The 23,063-nt window shown below is 47.9% G+C and overlaps 1 protein-coding gene across 2 annotated transcripts; it reads left to right on the top strand.

Annotated features, from left to right (window-relative positions):
* The first annotated feature begins 5,754 nt into the window (after nucleotides 1–5,754).
* GPR157 (G protein-coupled receptor 157) lies at nucleotides 5,755–21,820 on the top strand. 2 transcript variants are annotated; one of them, XM_053400872.1, is made up of 4 exons: nucleotides 5,755–6,523; nucleotides 12,895–13,108; nucleotides 16,590–16,784; nucleotides 21,280–21,818. In XM_053400872.1, the coding sequence occupies exons 1-4, from the start codon at nucleotides 6,147–6,149 to the stop codon at nucleotides 21,502–21,504; spliced, it is 1,011 nt and encodes a 336-aa protein (XP_053256847.1). In that variant the 5' UTR covers nucleotides 5,755–6,146; the 3' UTR covers nucleotides 21,505–21,818. The 2 variants fall into 2 exon arrangements, with proteins under 2 accessions (XP_053256847.1, XP_053256846.1); XM_053400871.1 differs by lacking the exon at nucleotides 16,590–16,784 and having other exon boundaries at nucleotides 6,062–6,523; nucleotides 21,280–21,820.
* Nucleotides 21,821–23,063: the final 1,243 nt, after the last annotated feature.

The following is a 23,063-nucleotide window of genomic DNA, read 5'->3' as shown; positions in this document are numbered from 1 at the left end:
TAAACCTCTATTGCACAGATGGGCTATATGGCTCCTGTACAAAGCTAAGTTTCATGTATTGCCCTACGCACAGCTTGACTTGGACCACACCCACTCCTGAAATGTGGCCCCTTGAAGCTTACCCATGAAAGAATGTGGCCCATTGAAAAAGGCCCCCTACCCCTGCACTAAAAGTTGGGCTATAGAAGTTGGTTATGTATGATCCCAAAGTGAAATTTTATTTAATAAATACAATAAAAACAAAGTACATGCTTCTCTTCTTGCTTTTGCTACCTTGGATGCTTAAGTTGAAAGACCTAGGGACTGGTGGGTGAGAAATATGATCTAGTCCACATTTAAAAGGCGAACCCACCTAATTTGCCGTTTCCAAAACAACCTGCGACCTGAGAAACAGCCCTCCTTCAAAATTCACACTTTTTCGTGTCTACAAAAACTCAGGGTGCATAAAAATGCATATGTTTGAGAAACGTACAAAGATGGGTTATTATTTCTTTAAGATTCCAGGGCAGATTATAACATTAAAACACAATATTAACAATGGTTTAAAACAACTTCTGGTTGCAGATATTGGGGAAAATGTGTATACTGGGCAAATTTGCATCTTAAGAATGCGTATCTTGGGAGAAATTTGCTTTGATGAGTTTTCATGAGGACTTAAAAAACACACACACCATAAACTGATATAGAAATGTGGAGAACTGAAGACTGAGGAAATGAGACACCTAGAGGAACCAAAACAGACAAATCTGCCAGTCTCTAGACACACGGGTGACACTTGTATGTCACCCTTGTGTGCTCTTTCTCGAAGTCATTTCACTCCTGCACCTCCCAGCACTTGGGCTCCAAGCCTGAGAGATCTTGACTAGCCAAGATTATAAAGCAAGAATGCTTCACATATCTCCACGACAAGAGAGTCCTTCTACATTCCACTGAGAGTAAATCCACCGGACCGAAAGCAATGCTGGCGCCAACCTAAGGGTGAGACTGGTTTTATTTTCTTTTTTTAGGGGCTCATTCTAAACCTGTAAACTCTGTTTCCGCATGCCCACTCTACAATCCCAGTGCTGTGTTTCCAACAGAGGACAGTCGGGTGCTGATGCTGAACTCCTGAGCTAAATACATGAATGTACTCATTTTAACCCATTGTTTTCCCTCACCCCATGTCTGGTTTTCGGTGGTATACTGGTCCTGTGCATGGAGGTTCACTTCTACTTATCTATCTATCTATCTAGACGATTTCTCTTCCACTTGATTGCCTAAAGACGTTCTCAAAGCAGTTTACCAAAATTTGCTGTATCAATCAAAAACATTATCATTCAAAATTATATATTCCTTTTCAACGCATCTAGGTCTTGAAGCAGCTTAAAATAATTGCACCAAACAACATTTTATAGCCTAAATTAAAACATCAAAGAATAAAATGCCGGAACAGCATTCGTGGTGCAAAGAAGCCTCCTGAAATAAGTAACCTGGCAGCTGAAACTCAGCAAAGTTAGTGCCTGCCTGAGTTCTAGTGGGAGGGAGTTCCACAGAGATGGGCCCCCTACATTGAAGACACGTCTCCTCATCGACATGAGGTGTGCTTCTCAACTAGTGGACCATTAGTAGTGCTCCCTCAGATGATCACAGTGATCAACCTGGGATGTCTGAGGCAAGGCATAAATTAAGGACAAATGGGGCAGCGCCCTACCAAGGCAGTAAGGCCACAGCAAGCCCTGCCTTCCTTACAACCAGCCCAGGGGGTGGCAATGCCTGCTGCCTCCCTCTTCACTCGCAGGAAGGAGGATGGACACAATGCTAGAATCAAGCTCTGCCTCTCATGGGCTCTAGCGCCACCTACTGTTGGGCTCCCTGACTTCCATCCCACCAGACCCAATAAGCCCCAGTTCATATGGCAGCCTTATGGTCTAAGGCAGAGGTTTTCAACCTTTTCGAGTACACGGCTCCCTTGACCAACTAAGTTCTTTCTGTGGCACCCCTGTGGGGCTTAGGAGCCCAGTTATGTCACCCCTTGCCTGCCGAGCTGGCAGCCTCTCACCCTTTTTCGGACACCCTCCCTTGTGGAGGGTTCCCTCAGCCTCCTATCCTCTCCCGTCTCCTTGGGAGACCTCTGGGCAGCTGCTGCTGCCATCCCTGGTCTCTGAGCAAAGCCCCCGCCCCAAAGAGAGGTGCCTCCCAGAGTTATCATTCACCTGCAGAGCTTATAGCCAGGGCTGCTGCAACGAACAGCTGTGCAAGCCTTGGGGAGGCAGAAATGTGAGAGGGCATGAGAGGAGGGAAGGAACAAAAGAGGTTCAGAAGCCAGTGTTGCAAACGGCACCCATGACCACCAGTCAAAGCACCCCAGGGTGCCATGGCACACGGTTAAAAACCACTGGTCTAAGGATTATTCTTGATCTTCCCTGGCTCTTTTGTCTTTTGTGCTGTTTTAAAAGGAAAATAAACCTGAAAAGTATTTAAATTGCATTCCTCTTGTACAAACCCTTTGAAAATAGAAAATATGCATTTTCAGTTCATTCATCAGTAAAAAATGCATTGTACACATTTCTTACGTGAGATGCATATTTTTGTAATGCACCAAAACTGACTTGCAAATATCAGAGGGGTGAGTAATCTGCATGGGAGTTGCATCCTGATCTACAGGCAATGTAGACACTGATTCCGGCCCCCTGGAAAAAAATACTTCCTACAAAAAGTGGACTGAAGAAACTCCTCCCCATTCGTAATTTATAGTAACCTGTTCTGTAAAAACCCAGCAGGTAAGCTGTCTCAAGGTATAAAATTAAGCATATATCTGCAGATCAATCTGCTGTTAAAGGCAGAGCAACAGAGGCTGATTGAAAAGTTGGCAACCGTACTCCCAAAGATAACACTCTCACTTTAAAAAAAAAAGATTGAGGAAAATAATTCTCCTTCTGCTTGATATCTGACTTACCTAAGTGTTCTGACTGTCTGGAAAGAAATGTGTCTTGGAGCCAGTGGGACTGATCAGATTAAATGTCAGGGACAGGATAGCAGGCAAGGCAAACATTTCTCATTGTGGAAGGGTGTCAGAGGACGCACCAGTCAGGAAGCTAGATGAGAACTTGGTTATCTCTTAGACAATGGTAGAAACTCCTGATTCCACCCAATTACGACTAAATTCAGTGCCACCAAGCAACTAGATCAGCAGTAGGTAACGTCAGACTCAAAATGCAGCTCTCCAGACCTTTCTGACCAGAGGACTCACTTCCCTAGGCTCTTTTTTGCACTTTTTTTTGGCATCTTTTTTGCACCTGTTTGCCCTTTTTTGCACCTTCCTCAACTGCCTTTTCAACACTGGCTCCGGCCTGGTGGAACGCTCTGCCTCATGAGACCAGGGCCCTGCAGGATCTGATTTCTTTCCACAGGGCCTGTAAGACAGAGTTGTTCTGCCTGGCCTTTGGCTTGGAGCCAATTTGATTCCCCCCCCCTCTTTCTTTTTCCTTTCTCCACCTTGTGATGAGGCTGCATTTTAATATTTTAATGGTTCAATATTTTAATGTTGTATTTTAATCTTGTTTTTAAGTTGTATTCATTCAGCTTGTTTTCATTATTGCTTGTTAGCCGCCCTGAGCCCGGCCCTGGCTGGGGAGGGCGGGATATAAATAAAAATTATTATTATTATTATTATTACTACTACTACTACTACTACTACAAACCCCAAAATCTGAAACCTGTGCCAAAGTTTTGTAGGATTTGGTAGCAAAACCCCGCGTTTTGTATGTCCCCCCAAACTGAGTAACTGATACTCAAATTGGGGTCCTAGGTATTGTTGTAAATAAAAAATATGCCCTTTTCCCTTATGGGGTATCCAAGAGCCCATATAGAGTCCTTACATAGGTTCCCTATTGGTAGGAGAAAATAACAGAAGCCAACCAGAGAATATTGAGAAGCAAAGCAGCTCATAAGCTTGATCAAGACCACCCCCAGAAACATTATGCATATATCACAGAAATTTAAATGTTGTTTTTCTCCTGTCACAGTTTATCTCCTGTCTGGCAAGTTACTTGATTGGATTGCCTGGGGAGCCTGGCCATTCTTTTGTAGTGGTAAAATACTTATTTCCTGGGCCAGGTCACAGGCTCACACCTTATTCAAACAGACATATCCTTGAGACAGGATTTGTGAGGAAAGAGACAATGGGGAGGCTTTTCCAGTTTAACCTTGCAGAGAAAGGATTTGGTCAGTTTAGGAATCAAAATGGTTCCAGGTTGGTCTTCCTGTGTTGATCTATGTATGTGCAGTTATGAACATTACCATATATCTAAGACCATAAAATTCCTATCACAGTATCCCCCCCCAAAAAAAACCCAAAATTTGGGGGTTCATGAAGCTCTCTCACTGTGCCTCTTCCTGGCCTGAGGGGAGGACAGAGAGTGGTGTGTAAATGTGTGTGGAGACCGACTATCTTGCAAAGGTAAAATTAGCATTCATTGGTATTTTTGCCTCTGGCCAAAAAGTCTGCCCCCCCCTTCATCATTGCCTTGTGGCCCCCAGAAGCTCACACAGAATAGAATGCGGCCCTAGGGAGGGAAAGGTTCCCCCCAAAGAACTGCAGCATAAAAACTATCCACGCATCTCACTCCCCCTTTTCTTTGAAGAAACTAAAACAAATCAATACTGATTAGATTTTAGTACCGGTAATCTGTCACTTATCTCTAAATGACGGGTGCGGAACAACCAGCCTGTAGTCCGGATGCATCTTGCCGATAAGATCTTACCTCTTCCACGCCTTGCTCCTCCCGATGAAAAGAATTCATCTGCTAAAAGGCTACTTTCGATCCTAATTGTGACACAGAGGTGGCAGTTTTCAGGGGAGGGAGTCGCAGCTGGGGAGGGAAGAGTTAACCCTGCAATGTCCGGGAAAATTATTAGGATTCCACTGTAAGTATCTGTCCTGGTTGGGATCTCAATTATCCCAGGAACTCACTAAATTGCCTTAAATAGATTACTCTCCATCTGCTCCCCGCCACTCCAAACTACAATCTGGAGAGAAATTCAATACACAAAAAAGCCCTGCTGGCTCAGGCCAATGGCCCATATTTTCCAGAATTTTGTTTTCACACTGGAGAATCAAATGCCTGTAAGAAGCATGCAGGGAGGAACCTTCGCACAACAGTAACACTGGCCTTCCTTACAGGTTTTTTGTAAGTTTCAGCATAATATAATGACGATAGCTCTGCCACATGTTTGCATCCTGAGAGCTTGATCTGGGACAATGCTGACATCTAGAGGTCGAAGTGGAGAATGCATGCTCTGAAATAAAAGCCGAGACAATGCGCGAGTCAGTACCACTGATTTCCACTGAGGCTTACTCCCGCGGAAGCAGGTATAATAGGATTGCAGCCAGGGATAACCCGTAGATATTATTGAAATAACGAAATAATAAATAATCCAACGAATAATAAAACAGACAGTGAAATTAAGTAAACGATGACTGCATTAATACAAACAAATTAAGAAAACATATAGTCCACGTGGTAAAGATAGGACGGTGCTGGTGCTGCTGTCTTAGAGGAGGGCGCTCTGTGCATGCTCAGAAACTCAGCTTCTGGGGGAAAGGGGCTGGGCCACTTCAAGAGGAAGGCATCTGCCGGCACAGCCTCCTCCATCCAGTCCGCTGTCTACCGCGCTCCGGAGAAGGCGGCAGGGACGCGAAAGGAGGAGCCAGCCAGCAGCCCCCGGCCTGGGTGGGAGGGGACGCGGCGTCGAGGCCTCCGCCCGGGGCTTGAGGAGCGGCAGGGCGGGACGTAGCCGAGAGCCGGAGCCGGAGCCTGCTCTGCCTCCTGCCTCTGGGCGCCTCAGCCGGAGTCCGCAGCCGGCTCCTCCCTCCGCGCTTTGTTTCCCTTTCCTTTGAACTCCCGGGCTCTCCCCGGCGTTCTTCTCCTTTCACTTTTCCAGGTCGCTCTCGCTCTCTTTCCGCCTTCCCTGCAAAGACACCCCTCCCCTCCTCACTTTCCTTAACTTTCTCCCTCCGTTGCGCCCCTTCCTTCCTCGCCTCCCGCTGCGCGCTCTTCCTTTCTCTTAACTCCTTCCCTGATTTGCCCTGCTCCCCCCCCAAACACCCACCCACCGCCCCACTGCGACCCCTTGCCTCTGCGGCCAGGCCAGCCTCTCCTTCCGCCATGCCCCACGGCGCTCTGCAGACGGAGCTGTACCCCTTCGAGAGGGTGACGGTGCTGGTCTCGTGCGCCCTCTCCTTCCTCGGGTCTAGCCTCTTGGTGGGCACCCACGCGCTGTGGCCCGAGCTGCGGACGCGGCCCCGGCAGCTCCTGCTCTACCTCTCCTTGGCCGACCTCCTCTCGGCCGCCTCCTACTTCTACGGGGCCCTGAAGGACTTCGGCTCGTCCACGTGGGAATGCGTGGCCCAGGGCGCCGTGTCCACCTTCTCCAACACCAGCTCCTTCTTCTGGACGATGGCCATCGCCTTGTACCTCTACATCAGCATCGTGCAGGGATCGCCGACGGGGACCAGTCTCCTCTGCTTCTTCCACGTGGTGAGGTTCGTGGTCTTCCCCGTCTCTCCATCTTCCCTGTCCTCGGGGACTCCCCTTACGGGCCACTGCAAAAAAAAAAAAAAAAACCAAGCAAGGAAAACAAAGGTTTTCCTGGAAGTTTTGAACTGAGGAAACTTTCTGGGGAATTTTCCCAGGAAACTTTCTGGTGCGAATTAAGGAAGCTTGTTTTAGGGGACCTTCCCCCCCGGGGTGAAGCAAATAAATTTGGGAGCCAAATTGCATGATCTAATCTGGCATAGTTTTATCTTTCGTGTATTTAGTAAACTACTCCCCTTGCCTAATAATTGTAATTGCGACTGGCAAACCAATTCATTGATACGAACAACATTTTTGCAGAAAAATACAGCACGGGACTTTCCCACCCCAACACATCGCTGCCCAGTCCTGGTGTCCAAAGGAGAAATATGCAAGCTTCTCTGGGCAGAAACGCACCTCTTTCATGTAGCTCTGTGTCCCTCCACAGTGTGGTGTAGTGGTTAGAGTGACAGACCTGGACTTTAGGGGGATCATAGAATTGTAGAGTTGGAAGGGACCCCTAGGATCATCTCGTCCAACCCCCTTACAATGCCTGTAAGGGGATCAAACCTACAAACTTAGCATTGTCAGCACCACGCTCTTAATCAGCTGAAACCAGGGTTCAAATCCTTGCTCAGCCATGAAGCTCACTGGGCCAGTCCCTCGCTCTCAGGCTGCTTGGCTTCAGCTGGTAGACCTCAAGGTTCTTGCTAAAATAAGAAAAAATCAGATTCCACAAGCCTGTAGTCTGCTCCCCTCTAGCACTCTCCATCTCCCTTCACATACAGTACTGAGATGGACCAATGGTTCATCCAGCTCAGTGTTGCTTACACTGACCGGCAGCAGCTCTCCAGGGTTCCAGGCAGAGATTCTCAGCCTTACCTGGAGATGCTGCGGATTTAACCTGGGACCTTCCTCACACTGAGCTAGGATCCATCCCTTCCCCCTACTCTCTTATCTTGCCTACTGCTGGAACTTAGATTGTCAGTTCCTTGAAACAGGGTGGGGTGAGAATGCGATCAATAGGTGACCTTACAAGAGAGCTTGGGGGAGGGATCAGCGAAAGAAACAGCAGCTTTAATTCACTTGCTGGGGCTTCCCCTGCCTCCCTCTGTGAGCCGATTTGCCAAGTCGAAGAAAAGCCTTTATTATGCCATGTGAGATGGGCAGTGGTCACATGCCAGCCTCCAAGCTGTGACCACAGTGACCCTTTGACGCTCAGGCCTGCCAGCTGTTCAGCCTGAAGTCATCTAGTTCAGCAAGGGGGCATTTGTTTAATAGGTTACTTATCTTCTTTTTATTCGCCCCCCCCCCGGTACCTTTTCAATTAATTTAATGCCAACTTTGTTAGCCTGGTACCCTCCAGATGTTTTGGATTATGACGGCCCTGATGGGAGCTGCAGTCTTAAACATCTGGAGGGCAGCAGATTGGTGAAGGCTGGTTTCATCCATTTCAGCAGCCACCCGCTTGCCATAGGCGACGCGATTCCACAGAGGCACAAAAATACATCAATCAGAGAGCGCTTCCCTGCTCTCTGAGTCCCCAGCGAGCTAGTAAAACATTTTGCGGGCTAGTAATTTTTGTGGGCTTATTTACAAGGCTGCTTTTGTATAGCTCCAGCTTCCCCTTTCTTGGGGCGGTGGGGGTGGGACTTCTCAAGGCAGCTTACAATGCAAAAGCTTAACATGAAATAATAAGCAATTAATCGAATAAACAGCACTGCACTAAAACTGAGCATGAAACCGCAGCACAGGATGTTATCCGAGGAGAGATGCACAAACCATTTCTGTTAGATGAAGAATCACGGAAGCAAGGTGGACTTAGCCTGGTTCCTAGAGCTGCAGTCTCCTGCCCATTTACTTGGAGAGAGGATGTAGCTCTGGTGGAGCACCTACTTTGCATGCAGAAGGTTCCAGGTTCAATCCCTGGCATCTCCAAGTAGGAGTCAAAAAGGGGACCTTTTTTCAGCCCAAGGGTTGCGCTCCCTTATGGGTGATCTTCTACGGGGCCCATGCCAGTGGTAGGCGGGGTCAGAGGCAAAAGTGGGCGGAGTCACGAGTGAGGCTCCTCCTGTTGCACAATACAGTGGTACCTCGAGTTACATACGCTTCAGGTTACACACTCCACTAACCCAGAAATAGTGCTTCAGGTTAAGAACTTTGCTTCAGGATAAGAACAGAAATCTGGCTCCTGCGGCGCGGCAGCAGCAGGAGGCCCCATTAGCTAAAGTGGCGCTTCAGGTTAAGAACAGTTTCAGGCTAAGAACAGACCTCCGGAACGAATTAAGTACTTAACCTGAGGTACCACTGTACAGGTTTCTTCGCATATCCCTCTCTCTACTCATCTTAGCAAGCAAGATGGATTTTCATGATTCTTATGCTGGATGGATCAAAGGTCTGGCTATGGAAGCGTTGTGTGCTCAGTCGTTCTCCTAGACCTCAGGAGGAAAACCTGTTCTGCGCTTGTCCTGGCAAGGATTTGAACTCTGCCCATCCTAGTGCTGACATGCCGTTTGGCATGTTTGTCTCCTCTCTCTCTCTCCTTGAGAACTTGGCCATCATCAGAACAGAGCTTGGGTGTGGCTTGAGATTACCTTTGCTTGTCTCCCAGGATGGCTTCTGTTCTCCTCGGTAGGTGAGGCCTGTCGATAGGAGTAAGAAGCTCCCCTTCCCCTTCCAAACCACACGCTTTCACCTGACCTATATCTGGAAGTAGCAGTACACTGGCAGTAAGTTTTTGCAGAGTTCGATAGCATTCTGGGTGGCTCAGATTTTGTCTTTGGGACTGCAGTGCAAAATAGCAAGCTCCACACTCAATGTTGCCCTCTGCACATGCTTTTTGCGCTCTATGGTCAAGATCCATCGGTAGGAACCTATAACAAGCTTAACAGGTGGTTACACTGGCTTTTGGCCCAGCCAGACTCCATACATACCAATCATTTGAAGCACGATTCCTCACCCAAAGAATTCTGGGAATATGATAGCCTGTGTGGTGTGGCGGTTAGAGTGTCGGATTAGAGCCCGGGAGATGAGGGTTCGAATCCCTACTCTGCCATTAATTAAACTCAGGAATCTGTCATGAGAACCATTACAATGAGAGCTGGCATGGTGTAGTGGTTAGTGTCAGACAAGTACCTGGGAGACACGGGTTCGAATCCCCACGGACATGAAGCTCACTGGGTGACCTTGGGCCAGTCACTGCCTCTCAGCCTTGCTTACCTCGCAGGGTTGGTGTTGGGATTAAATGAGGGGCTGGAGAACCATGTCCACTACCTTGAGCACCTTGGAGGAAAAGGTGGGCTATAAAGTCTGGTATGTCTCTGGGAGGTGCGTTGCTCTTGTGGCCACTGGGTGCTGAGCAGAACAGCAGTCCCAGAACAGTGACTCATGCAGAAACACAACAGGTAGGCTCATTGGAGATGAGGTTTCCTTAATATGGAACATTTAGGGAGGAGGCTAAAGGTGAAAACAGGATTCTTGGCACGACGAGCTCTTTGGAGAGAAAAAGGGGGGGGATATGAGCCAATGCAATGTAGTGCTGCTGCCCCACTCTTGAACCTGGGGGGGTTTGTCTGTTGGAAACTCTCAAAGCGCTTGGGTGCCAGCATTGGAGTGCCTTGCCCATCAATGATGTTTCTCAAGTGCGTAAGAGGCTTTTTTGTTTTGAAACTCTTTAGGACTGGCAGTGAGATTAGGAATGAAAGACTAGACGGGCTGGTCACCTGCAAAGGGACATCAACAAGCAGTCAGCCTCTTAGCTTGTGACTAGGGCATATTTATAGCTCACTGCAGGAAGGGGAGGCCTTTCAGAAAGCCAGCTGATTCTTAGGCAGCCAGGCACAACTTATATTCTTTATTTATTTGCATATTCATGACCCACACTTTCATAACCTATGCCAAAGGTCGCTTATGTGACTGAAATGCTTTTATCTGTGTTTTAATTCGTGGAAGCGACTTTGAGTCCCCAGTCTCGGGGGGGGGGGAGGCAGGATGTAATAAATAAATTTGTTTGTTTCATGGAGTTTATACACTGCTTGCTTATAAAAATAAAAAAATAGAATCATCACCCAGAAAAATTAAGAATAGTTTAAGGCTTTTGAAAAGTTAACTTGCATCAGCTTTCTAAACATCTAGGTAGGCTTTTCTAAACAAAAATGTGTTTAGCAGATGTTGAAAACAGTACATTGATGGCGCCTGCCTGATATCAAGAATATAATAAAATCAATCAGTATCTGTAAAATGTAAATTTAAAAACAATAGGTCAAAGAGAGAAATTCATACTGTAAACACCTGTCTAAAAAGTAGAGTTTGTCAAAGTCATCCCAAGAGAAGGCAGGGGTGGTTGCTGCCAAACCTCAAGCAGCAGGGAGTTCCACAGGGCAGGGCCTGCCACATGAAAGACTCTGTTCCTGGCGAAGGCCAACCTAATCTCACAGGTATGTGTGGAACCACCAGAAATGCCCCATCAGAGGATATACCAATGATCAAGGTGGTGTATAACTGATCAGGGGGTCCTTAGGTTACTTTGGAGGCAAGGCATTTAAGGCTTTCTGAATTGACGCAACAGCCTTGATCTTGATAGCAAATTGGGAGTGTTTGAGCATCTTGGGAACACTGAGTGGAAAGTGATAGTATTATCCACCTAGCTTGTTTGTCTGGGAATTGGCCACCTCACAGTCACTTGATTTGGCTTCTGGGTCGCGAGTGGCGCTGTGGGTTAAACCACAGAGCCTAGGACTTGCCGATCAGAAGGTCAGCAGTTCAAATCCCCGTGACAGGGTGAGCTCCCGTTGCTCTGTCCCTGCTCCTGCCAACCTAGCAGGTCGAAAGCACATCAAAGTGCAAGTAGATAAATAGGTACCGCTCCGGCGGGAAGGTAAACGGTGTTTCAGTGCGCTGCTCTGGTTTGCCAGAAGCGGCTTAGTTATGCTGGCCACATGACCCAGAAGCTGTACGCCGGCTCCCTCGGCTAGTAAAGCAAGATGAGCACCGCAACCCCAGAGTCGGCCATGACTGGACCTAATGGTCAGGGGTCCCTTTACCTTTACCTAGCATGCATTACAGATGTAAACCTGTCTTGCAATCTGTTTAACAGTTTTGATGCCAGACCAAGGCCTGGTGGGAATTGCAGGTTGATGAGGGATTACGAACAAAGGAAGCTGAAATCCCAGAGAGCTGTTGCCAGTCAGTATCAACAATAGTGAGCTAACTTAGTGGCTGGGGCAACCCAGTCAGATGGGCAGAATTATTACGGCTATGGTTATTCTGGTACACGACAGATTCTATGTCTTAAGAAAAAGGCTGCAGCTTAGTTAGAGCATCTGCTTTGCATGCAGAAGGTCCCAGGTTCCACCGCCAGCATCTCCAATGAAACCCTGGAGTGTTGCTGCCGGTCAGTGCAGACAATGCTGAGCCAGATGGACCAATGTACAACTTAGTATAAGGCAGCTTCCTCCATCTTAAGGGAAGGGCTTTAGCTCAGTGGTAGAGCAGCTGCCTTGCATGCAGAAGGTTCTGGGTTCAGTTCCAGGCAGGCCTGGGAGATACCCCTGTTTGAAGCCCTGGTGTGCTGCTGCTAGTCAGTGTAGACACTACTGAGCTAGATGGAACCTAAACGTGCAGCGTTAACCAACAGGTTTAGAATAGACCACACACACAAACTTCTTTCCCATGCTTTGGGATCAAATGCCTTCTCATCAGTTGGTCAGTCACATCTTGGGTCAACTGGCTGAAGTCCGTCTTGCTGAAGTCAATGTTTGAGTCTCGCTAAGGTTGCAGCATAACGCCTTTGCACAATTGAGCAAACAGGCTTGTCCTCTCATAAACTCTGTTCTGGTTCTGGGATGGGAGGGCAGAATATCCGGATGATAAGGAAAGGGGAGGCAGGAAATTAAGAGGCGATTTCCTTAACCCTTGAGAGTGATTTCTGGAGCCGCAGGCGCCAAGGATTGAGATGCAATTGTGTCTCCTTAGAGCACCACCTGGAATGGGTATCTCCACCGCCCAGGCTGACTCCTTGAGATCTTCTGCAGGCAGCTCAGGTTGTGGCTTGTCATCTCTAAAGATTTGGAGGGTGAAGACCGTGGCACCTGGTGCTCCTTGAGAGTGGTAGGGCAGAGGACAAGGGTGCGTGTTGGACAGGGGAGTCTTCCCACTTGGTTTCCTTGCAATGAGGAGAAATTGATTTGAATGTGAACCTTCCTAATTCGGGCTCCGTGGATTGCTGTGCAAACCGACATGTGGCTATCCTTCAAAATCGAGTCACTATCCATGAATTTTTTGACACAGTTCCTGAACTGGAACCAAAACATGCCTAACTATTCCCCCTCTCTGCCTGCAGCTGGGGAGTGCCGCTCGTCATCACCGTGTTGGCCGTGATTCTGAAGAAGATCGGTTACGACGCCTCCGATGTCTCTGTGGGCTGGTGCTGGATCGACATTGAGGCGGAGGATCGGATCCTGTGGATGCTCCTCGCAGGGAAGCTGTGGGAGATCTTGGCCTATGTGACTCTTCCGGTCTTCTATATCCTCATAAAGAAGCACATCAACCGAGCGGTAGGTATTTCTTTTTTTCCAGGTGGGGGAAGACTAATTGTTTAGGGTGAGCAAGAATTTCCTCCAGGATTCAGGGATGTGAGTGGCCATTTGGGGCCTAAGGGCTATGCTTTCTTGTTGTCATCATTGCCTCATCCAGCAGGGATGTTGACACAAAATTGGAGGCTGCAGGAACACCGTGTGGGGAGTCAGGGATGGGTCAGGCTTGGAACTGATTGCAGGAGGAGCTTTGCGCCTGGGATGGACTACAACTCCCAGAGGAACATCCCAGACCAACAGGGCCTATAGGCCCAGAACCTGGACCCCTCACATTCTCCTGAAAAACCAGGCCTCCCAACATTCATTTCATTTCATTTCATTTATTAGGCTTATAGGGGAGCAGAACTGAAGCATGTGACTTCACCTGTAGATGCGTTCTTTTCCACTGCGTGGTGCCATCGCAGTCCCCAAACCTACGAAAATACCATATTTTTCCCTCTATAACACGCAGATTTTTTCTCCTAAAAAGGAAGGGGAAATGTCTGTGCGTATTATTGAGCGAATGTGTGGTCCCTGGAGCCGAAAAATCAGGCAAAAATCAAATCGCGCTTCACGGAGAAGGGAAACCTGAAAAGAGGAAGCGGCTGCTTTCCTGCATTCTGCCTCAGGGTCTTACTGCCCACCCTCCTCTGTTTCGTTGCTGTGTTTGCTGAAATGGAACAAAGAGCAGGGAAAGCCCCTCCCCTCCAGGCAAGCAGAGGGGAAAGCAGAGTGTCGTTCCTTCTAATTCCTCTCTGTGCTCCGGTGCTGCTGGGGGAGAGGGAGAGAGAGGGGGGGGAGGGAGAGAGAGGGGGGGAGGGAGAGAGAGAGAGAGATGGCTGGCTTGGGTGGGGGGAAACTTTTGCCTTTCTTTCCTCCCTCCCGTTAAATCCCTCTCCTGCATTCTTAGCCAGCTGCTTCTCTGCACACCCCTCTCATGTCCCTTCTTTGTTTTTCCTTCGCTCCCCACTTAAAATGTGGTTACAAAGCATAGATCCACATGGATCCTCAGGATCTTTGCATTGGGTCACCCCAAATTCACCATCAGATCACATAGCATGTCCATGGCTACAGCCTGCCCCCCCAAAATCACGCACCCACTGTTGCCTGGGGCTGCAATGGTGCAAAAACGTGGTTAAAAAGCATGGATCCACATGGATCCTCAGGATCTTTGCATTGGGTCACCCCAAATTCACCATCAGATCACATAGCATGTCCATGGCTATAGCCTGCACCAAAAAAATCACGCACCCACTGTTGCCTGGGGCTGCAATGGTGCAAAAATTTGGTTACAAAGCATGGATCCACAGGGATTCTCAGGATCTTTGCATTGGGTCACCCCAAATTCACCATCAGATCACATAGCATGTCCATGGCTACAGCCTGCACCAAAAAAATCACGCACCCACTGTTGCCTGGGGCTGCAATGGTGCAAAAACGTGGTTACAAAGCATGGATCCACAGGAATTCTCAGGATTTTTGCATTGGGTCACCCCAAATTCACCATCAGATCACATGTCTGTGGCCACAGCATGAAGCACAAAAATGATACACCCACTGTTTCATTCAGAATGTTTTTTCCCTTGTTTTCCTCCTCTAAAAACGATGTGCGTGTTATGGTCAGGTGTGTGTTATAGAGCGAAAAATACGGTAGTTTTGCACTTAGAATGCCCATGTTGTTATGCTCATTTTGCAATAAGTGTCTGTCCCCCGTTGGTGGGTGCGTTTTGTTTCTTTCTTTCTGGCTTTTCCTGGTGGTGGAGAGTAATTTTCTGGCAACAGAAATAATTCCAGATTCTCATGCCGTTCCATCCTCCTCTGCAGGGGGCCAGACAGCTGCCCTAGTCGTCTGGCTAAAAACAAGTCACGATTTGTGGGTTGGAACAGGTGTTGGCAGTGGGACGGTCTTGTAACTGGATCTGCCCCAGGCTGCCGCATTCCACGCCGGACGTTCCAAGCCAGCGTCTTTCCCTTTGCGTATCTGTATTTGAGCACAAATGACTCCACATTAGATATTCCTGAGCCACTTCCAAAGCTGCTGGGGGTGGTTCCCCACTAAGTCCTGCTCGGATCCGACCCATTGACATTAAGGGACCTAAGAGAGCCAGAGGGGTGTAGTGGTTAGAGCGTTTGGCTAGGACCTGGGAGAGCAGGGTTTGAATCCCCATTCGTCCACAAAGCTCACTGGGTGACCCTGGGCCAGTCACTGCCTCTCAGCCTAACCTACCACGTTTGGTGGGTCAGTAAGCAGGTCTCTGGCTGGCGCTATGCATAGGTGCAAAGAGTGTCCCTCGTTCAGAGTTTTACCTCTGCCTCTAACTCCAGTCAATCAAATCAATCAATCAATCAATCAATCAGTTATAGCAAACCCTTAAGCAGGCCACAGTTTCTCAGCCCACAGTGCCCATCTGCAGTGAAGCCTGATACTGACCAATCTCACAAGACTGTTGTAACAATTACTGAGATAACGTTCAAAGCAATTCATGTGCCCCATGGGGCAGGGAATATTCCCAGGCTGAGGGCTGCATTCCATTCTGGGCAAACTTCCAGGGGCCGTGTGCCAGGCATGGGCAGGGCTAGTGTCCAGGGTTGCCATATTTTGGCAAAATCACACAAGAAGAAGTTGTTGACCTATTTTTAAGGGAAATCGCCAAATACAACATTGCCCACATGGGTTGGCATACATCCAGATTTTCCCGGACACTTTGCCTATTTCCGCCCAGACACTGCTTCTGACTGTAGCATTCCGACTATTTCTGGGAAATTCTGGACATATGGGAACCCTACTAGTGTCAAAGGTGGGTGGAGCAATGAAAGCAGATGTTACCTTTTGCTACTTTCTACGCACTCTTTTACGCGTCTGTTGGGACGCGGGTGGCGCTGTGGGTTAAACCACAGAGCCTAGGACTTGCTGATCAGAAGGTCGGCTGTTCGAATCCCTGCGATGGGGTGAGCTCCCGTTGCTCGGTCCCTGCTCCTGCCAACCTAGCAGTTCGAAAGCACGTCAAAGTGCAAGTAGATAAATAGGTACTGCTCTGGCGGGAAGGTAAACGGCGTTTCCGTGCGCTGCTCTGGTTCACCAGAAGCGGCTTAGTTATGCTGGCCACATGACCCGGAAGCTGTTCGCCGGCTCCCTCGGCCAGTAAAGCGAGATGAGCGCCGCAACCCCAGAGTTGGCCATGACTGAACCTAATGGTCAGGGGTCCCTTTACTTTTTTTTTACACGCTCTTCTTGCACGCCCCTCTCTCTATCCAAGCGAACAAGAGGCTCGATCAGAGTTCAACAGCACATCCCTGAATCAGGGTTGGTGAGGTGTGTGGTGAGGGCCTGGCAGGGGGACTCGGGGGGGCCGCAGTCAGCCTCTGGACTTTGAGGTTCCCCACCCTTGAGACAGATGCTAAATTGATCCTGCCCCCCCACGCTTTCCCCTCGCTCCTCATGGTGGTCTTCCTTTTCCCAAAGCATGCTGCGCTGTCAGAGTACCGCCCTATCCTGTCGAGGACCCCAGCTTTACACCTGAGGACTTCCGTAGCGGATAAGAAGCTGATCCTGATTCCAGTGATATTCATTTTCCTCCGAATCTGGAGCACCATCCGGTTCGTCTTGACGCTGTGCAGCTCCCCTGCTGTTCAAAACCCGCTGCTGGTGGTACTTCACGTGAGTAACTTATTTGATTGTTTGATTATTTGATTGTTGTTAGCTGCCCTGAGCCCGGCTTCGGCTGGAGAGGGCGGGATATAAATAACATTTATTATTATTATTATTATTATTATTATTATTATTATTATTATTATTAACTTAGCTATAAGGCGGGTGGGAGGTCCTGGAATCTGGTCACTTCATCCTAGAGGTTCCCAAAAGGTCTATGAGGCAGACTTTCACCTATTTATTTTTATTGTGACATTAATATTTATTTTTATTGTGACATTAAAACTTTTATTCCAAGGACCTCAAGGCAATGTTTGCGGTTCTTCCCCTACAGTGCCTACTTTTATCCTCACATCAACCCTGTGAGGTGGGTCAGGCTGAGAGGTTATTTAGTAGCCAAAGGGCTCCTGTTCAGCTTCAGGGCTGAGTGAGAATCATCATCATATTTATACCCCACCCATTTGGCTGCGTTTTCCTCAGCCACTCTGGGCAGCTCCCCACAGAATATTAAAAATGTGATAAAACATCAAACATTAAAAACTTTCCTAAACAGGGCTGTCTTCAGATGTCTTTTAAAGAGAAGATAGCTGCTTATTTCCTTCACATCTGAAGGGAGGGCATTCCATAGGGTGGGTGCCAGCACCGAGAAGGCCCTCTGCCTGGTTCCCTGTAGCTTCATTTCTCGCAGTGAGGGAACTGCCAGAAGGCCCTCAGCGCTGGACCTCAGTGTCCTGGCTGAACGATGGGGATGGAGACACTCCTTCAGGCATACAGGACCGAGGCCGTTTAGGACTTTAAAGGTCAGCACCAACACTTTGATTGTGCTTGGAAACGTACTTGGAGCCAATGTAGGTCTTTCAGGACTGGTGTTATATGGTCTCGGCGGCCACTCCTAGTCACCAGTCTAGCTGCCACATTCTGGATTAGTTGTAAAGATTTGAACCCTGTTCTCTTGGACCTCTGTCTTTTTATCCCCTGCAGCACACACCTTTCAGTATTTTGAAAAGCATTGTGTAATGGATGATGATAATAATAATAATAATAATAATAATAATAATAATAATAATAGTAATAATAATTTATTTGTACCCCACCCATCTGATGGGTTGCCCCAGCCACTCTGGGTGGCTTCCAGCATATATAAAAACATAGGTAAAGGTAAAGGGACCCCTGACCATTAGGTCCAGTCGTGACCGACTTTGGGGTTGCGGCGCTCATCTCGCTTTATTGGCCGAGGGAGCCAGCGTACAGCTTCTGGGTCATGTGGCCAGCATGACTAAGCCGTTTCTGGCGAACCAGAGCAGCACATGGAAATGCCATTTACCTTCCCGCCCTTGTGGTACCTATTTATCTACTTGCACTTTGACATGCTTTCGAACTGCTAGTTGGCAGGAGCAGGGACCAAGCCATGGGAGCTCACCCCGTCATGGGGATTCAAACCACCAACCTTTTGATTGGCAAGTCCTAGGCTCTGTAGTTCAACCCACAGTGCCACCCGCGTCCCATAAAAAAAAAAGCCACAAAAAAACCACATAGTAAAACCTTAAAGCTTAAAAAGCTTCCCTATACAGGGCTGCCTTCAGATGTTTCCTAAATGTTATATAATTACTCATCTCCTTAACATCTGATGGATAAATAAAGGCACAGCTTGATACTCATTTGCATCAGCCACTGGTCTATGCAACTTGAGTTTGCAAAATGCAAACATGTGTAAACTACTAAGCCAGCAACAGAAAAATTAAAATTAAAAAAATGTTAATGCAATTTTAGGCTGCATCAACAGAAGTAGCTGGAAAGTGGTGCCAGCTGCATTGATAAACCTTGGGCAAAGAAACAGCCGATATATAAAACCATTTGGACCAGTAGTCATGGCTACCCTTATCTAATCCCCTTTCAAAGGCATCCAGGGAGAATGCAATGAATAAGAAGATAAAAAGAGCCCGGTGTGATTAGACCAAAGGAGCTCTCTGTTGGGATGCTGCCAGGGAGGCAAAGTCCATCATAGCCCCCAAGCCGGCTGCCGGACGATCCATCGACCTCCCGTAGACAGGCAGTATCAGCAATTAGCGACACGAAGCCTCAGAAACAGTATTCCACATTCTTAGGCTGGTGCACACTCTGTCAGCAGAATTCACACAGCGAGAGATGCACAGCAGGAGAGCATATTTACAGTTTATTTAGCGTTGGTCAGAACAAAGAAAAACATGACCGCCTGCATCGGTATGCTCAGGCAACGAAGGAGAGAAAACGAAAGCAACTGAAAACAAACATCCTGTGAACAGGAAATACGCAGACTCTGTGACTCACAAAGCCTGCTCCCTTTTAAGGTGGAATGGAAATATCCTAACACTCTCCAGCACACTATTTTGGGCTGCCTACACACCATGTCCCCTTCTCCTTTCCAAGAATCCTGAGAATTGTAGGTTACCCTTTATAGGAGGAGATCTAAAGGAAAAGGAGCCTATTGATGCATGTGGTGGTCTTGCAAACCAGTGTACAAATTTGGGGAAGAGGTAATAAAGGAAATTCCTGATATAATAGGTGCACCACTGCCTTTAAGCCCCAAACTGTGCCTTCTATCAATTTTTGATGGGTCAAATGCGGACTTAATATGTAAACTACTTTTTCTATTAATAGCTGCTCATTTGACCAAATCACAGGACTGGGAGGAGTTATTGGGGTTTGTTTGCCGTTTGTTTGAAGATTTATGTCCATAAAGTAATATTAATTCTCACTTCTGAGAAACTGACTTATGAAACTTACTTGGGGTACAGCTAAATCTGTGGATCTTGCCTCCATTGGTTACTTATATGATTAGTCAATCATAGAGATGGCAAGTTCTGATGGAATATGCCTTTATTTGGTGTTCACAATATTTGGTTTGTAGTCTTTTTGTGTCGGGTTGTGTCTTGTATGGCATAGCAGAATGGGCTGCATAGAATCATAGAGTTGGAAGGGACCTCAAGGTTCATCTAGTCCAACCCTCCAATGCAGGAATCTCAACATGTGGTCCCCCATCCAATTTGAAACCATATTGGACCCTGCTTAGTTGTGCAATTGTGCTAGCAGTTTTATTGCTGCACCGCTGGGAGGCCATAAGCCACGTTCTATATTTGTAAGAACTCCAATGTTTTAGTGTGGCAGCACCTGCACTTTGGAACTCCCTGCCTATTGATAACAGGCAGGCTGCCTTCACCGTACTCTTTTTTGGCGCCTGCTAAAAACATTTTGGTTTAGACAGGCCTACGCAGATGCTTAGAAGGTCGCTGTGAGTCTTAATCTGCTTTTAATTTGTTTTAAGCTTCCAAATGGGACGCGGGTGGCGCTGTGGGTTAAACCACAGAGCCTAGAGCTTGCTGATTGGAAGGTCGGAGGTTTGAATCCCCGTGACGGGGTGAGCTCCCGTTGCTCGGTCCCTGCTCCTGCCAACCTAGCAGTTCAAAAACACGTCAAAGTGCAAGCAGATAAATAGGTACTGCTCTGGCAGGAAGGTAAACAGCGTTTCTGTGCACTGCTCTGATTCGCCAGAAGCAGCTTAGTCATGCTGGCCACATGACCCAGAAGCTGTACGCTGGCTCCCTCGGCCAATAAAGCGAGATGAGCGCCGCAACCCCAGAGTCGGACACAACTGGACCTAATGTTCAGGGGTCCCTTTACCTTTACTAAGCTTCCAAATGCCTTAAATTATTGCTTGGTGATAATTTTATCGTTTTATCTTTTTTTGTGTTTGTGTAAACCAGGGGTGGCCAATTCCCAAGAGACTGCGATCTACTCGCAGAGTTAAAAACTGGCTTTTTTAGGGAAGAGGAAGGCCCGTTCTTTAGGGGTTCAGGTCAAAGTTGTTGAGCTTCTTTTTATGGGCTGCAGGGCTAAAATGTTTAGCTTTTTTTAGGGGAGCCAAAGTTCTTGGGCTTCTTAGTGGGGAGCCAGTGATCTACTAGTGATCTACCACAGACGTCCAGTGATCTACCGGTAGATTGCGATCTACCTGTTGGCCGTGCCTGGTGTAAACCATTTTGAGGTTGTATTTTTACAGTCAAGCGGAGTATACTGTTGGCTATTTGCAGTTTAGTTGCGCTGCAGAAAACTTGCTGGGGAGACCACGCATTACAAGGAACTCAAAAATAATGTTAACAAGGTTTTAATAACAAAAACTCCTTTTACACTAAATATATCAACAAGCATGACCCAACCACCAACCCACCCCCCAGGGTTACTGAGAGAGCTAGGTGCTGCTCTTTATATACTATACCCAATTGCTGACACAGCTTAATTAAGACAACTTAGCAGCACCTGCTATACTGTTTCACAGCCGTAAAACTGGGTCTCGATATTTGCTGTGGCCCTTAAAGACATACACATCTTGTGGAACAATAATGAACCTTCACATTTAAAGAGACCATTCAACATTTTGAGGTTGTATTTTTACAGTCAAGCGGTGTATACAATTTATGAATTGAAGGCTGAGCTTTTCCATGAACCACCTGTCTCTCTCCCTCCCCAGGGCATCGGTAACACATTCCAAGGTGGCGCCAACTGCATTATGTTCGTCCTTTGCACGCGGGTCGTCCGGAACAAGCTTTTCTCCCTGTGCTGCTGGAGATCCAGTAGCCCAGAGCATTCCCTGGCAAGCCCAGAGAGCCGCTCCCAGGGCCCTGATTCGGCCACCAAGGACTGGGGGGATGCGCGAGAAGGCGACCGAGCGAGAGAGGAATTCTCGAGCACCTGAGCCTCAAAGGAACGCCCCTGTTTCAATAGAAGACGGGGCCTGGCCCAGTCAGGATTTTATCTTGTGAGTGTTTTCAGCTTTTGAGGGCTTCTGGCAAAGATTTGGGGTTACCCCCAACTCGAAGCGGACCCACTGAAATGAATGTACCTCAGTTAGCCGTACTCATTTGTGGCAGTGAGTCTACTCTTGAGTCAAACCTACAACCCTCGGCCAGGTATTTCACAGCCAAAACGAGGAATTGAGGCTGCCTCCACACTGGGAATTTACTGTGGACTAGCTGCACTTCGTTCACTCACATTTTGTGCGGCATCTGCACAGTGTCATGAACAAAACGTATCCTGTTTCCCTTGTTCGGCTTCTCCCCGCCCCCAACCTGCAACAGAAACCCGACTAAAAAATGCAGTGGAATTTCCCCTGACGCAGAATGCAGATGGCGCTGCTATTCTGGCCAATTACATTGCTGGAGCTGTTTTCGAGGTTGTGCCCTCTAGCCACTTCCTTCTCTATGGTCTGCCTCTCCTCCCTAGGAATTAATCCCTAGCATCTCCAGGGAGGCTGAGAATGTCCCCTGCCTGAAGACTCTGTAGAAGGTGTCTTCCTTCCTATGCCCCTCAGGGGGGGGGAAATGGAAGGGATGTTTCTGAGCCATAGCTGTCAATCGTCCCTTATTTGGTGGGAAAGTCCCTTATCCCAGCGCCGTGCCTTGCTGATGTCCCTTATTGTCCCTTAAATTTCCCGGGTTTCAAAGGAAGCAGCTCCTCTCCCTCCCTCTCTGGCGGCCAGGGAGGAGGGAAGCTCCAACTGTGTTGCTTGGCTGTGTTGCTCACCCAATAAGGAGTCTTAAGAACAACTGGGGGGTGGAGTTTGCATGCCTTGTGCTTATCAAATCGGCCGCGTTGCCTGGAGACTCACCTTTGCTCAGAGCTTCCCAGCGGAGAGGTGACGGTGGTTTTCCTTGCTGCATCCCCTTTGCTGGGTTGCTGCGCCGTGGGAACCACCGCTTGAGGCTTCGTTTGGCTGCTGGCTGGGCTTTCTGCCTTTGGCTCGGAGGGGCTCAGAAGTTGAACATACCTGTGTTCTGAAAATCCCTTATTTTGGCTGCTGATCCCTTATTTTTGAGGCTGCTGGCCCTTTATTTTCAAATCTGTAAGTTGACAGCTATGTTCTGAGCACAACTAGCTCTCCTCTCACTGACTCACTCTTTGTTTTGCTGTCTGGGCAGGTAACAGAAATGCCTCCCAAGTGCCTACAGAGGGAGCTACTTGCCTGAGAAAAAAGTAGCCAAAGTTTTCACGGGTCTGCGGTGAGGGGGCTCTTACGATGAACGTGCCCCTTTCTGGAATCCAGTTCCTCGACTGACTTTTCACTTCTCTCTCTCTCTCTCTTTTTATCATGGGGGCGTTGCAAAGATACTTCCCAGCTTCCACTTTTAATTCTCCTCCTCTAAGGCTTGTTTCAGTGCTGTTTTAAGAGACTTGGGGAATTCTCAAAGCTTTATCAAGGGCTTCTTTTCAGGCGGGGAAGAAGGCGAGGGAGAAAACCCTGTAAGGGATTTGACT

The sequence above is a fragment of the Podarcis raffonei genome, chromosome 8, assembly GCF_027172205.1.
Source record: "Podarcis raffonei isolate rPodRaf1 chromosome 8, rPodRaf1.pri, whole genome shotgun sequence".
NCBI classification, from domain to species: domain Eukaryota; kingdom Metazoa; phylum Chordata; class Lepidosauria; order Squamata; family Lacertidae; genus Podarcis; species Podarcis raffonei.
The sequence above is the reverse complement of the archived record's forward strand: the minus strand, read 5'-3'. Positions and strand labels throughout refer to the sequence as shown.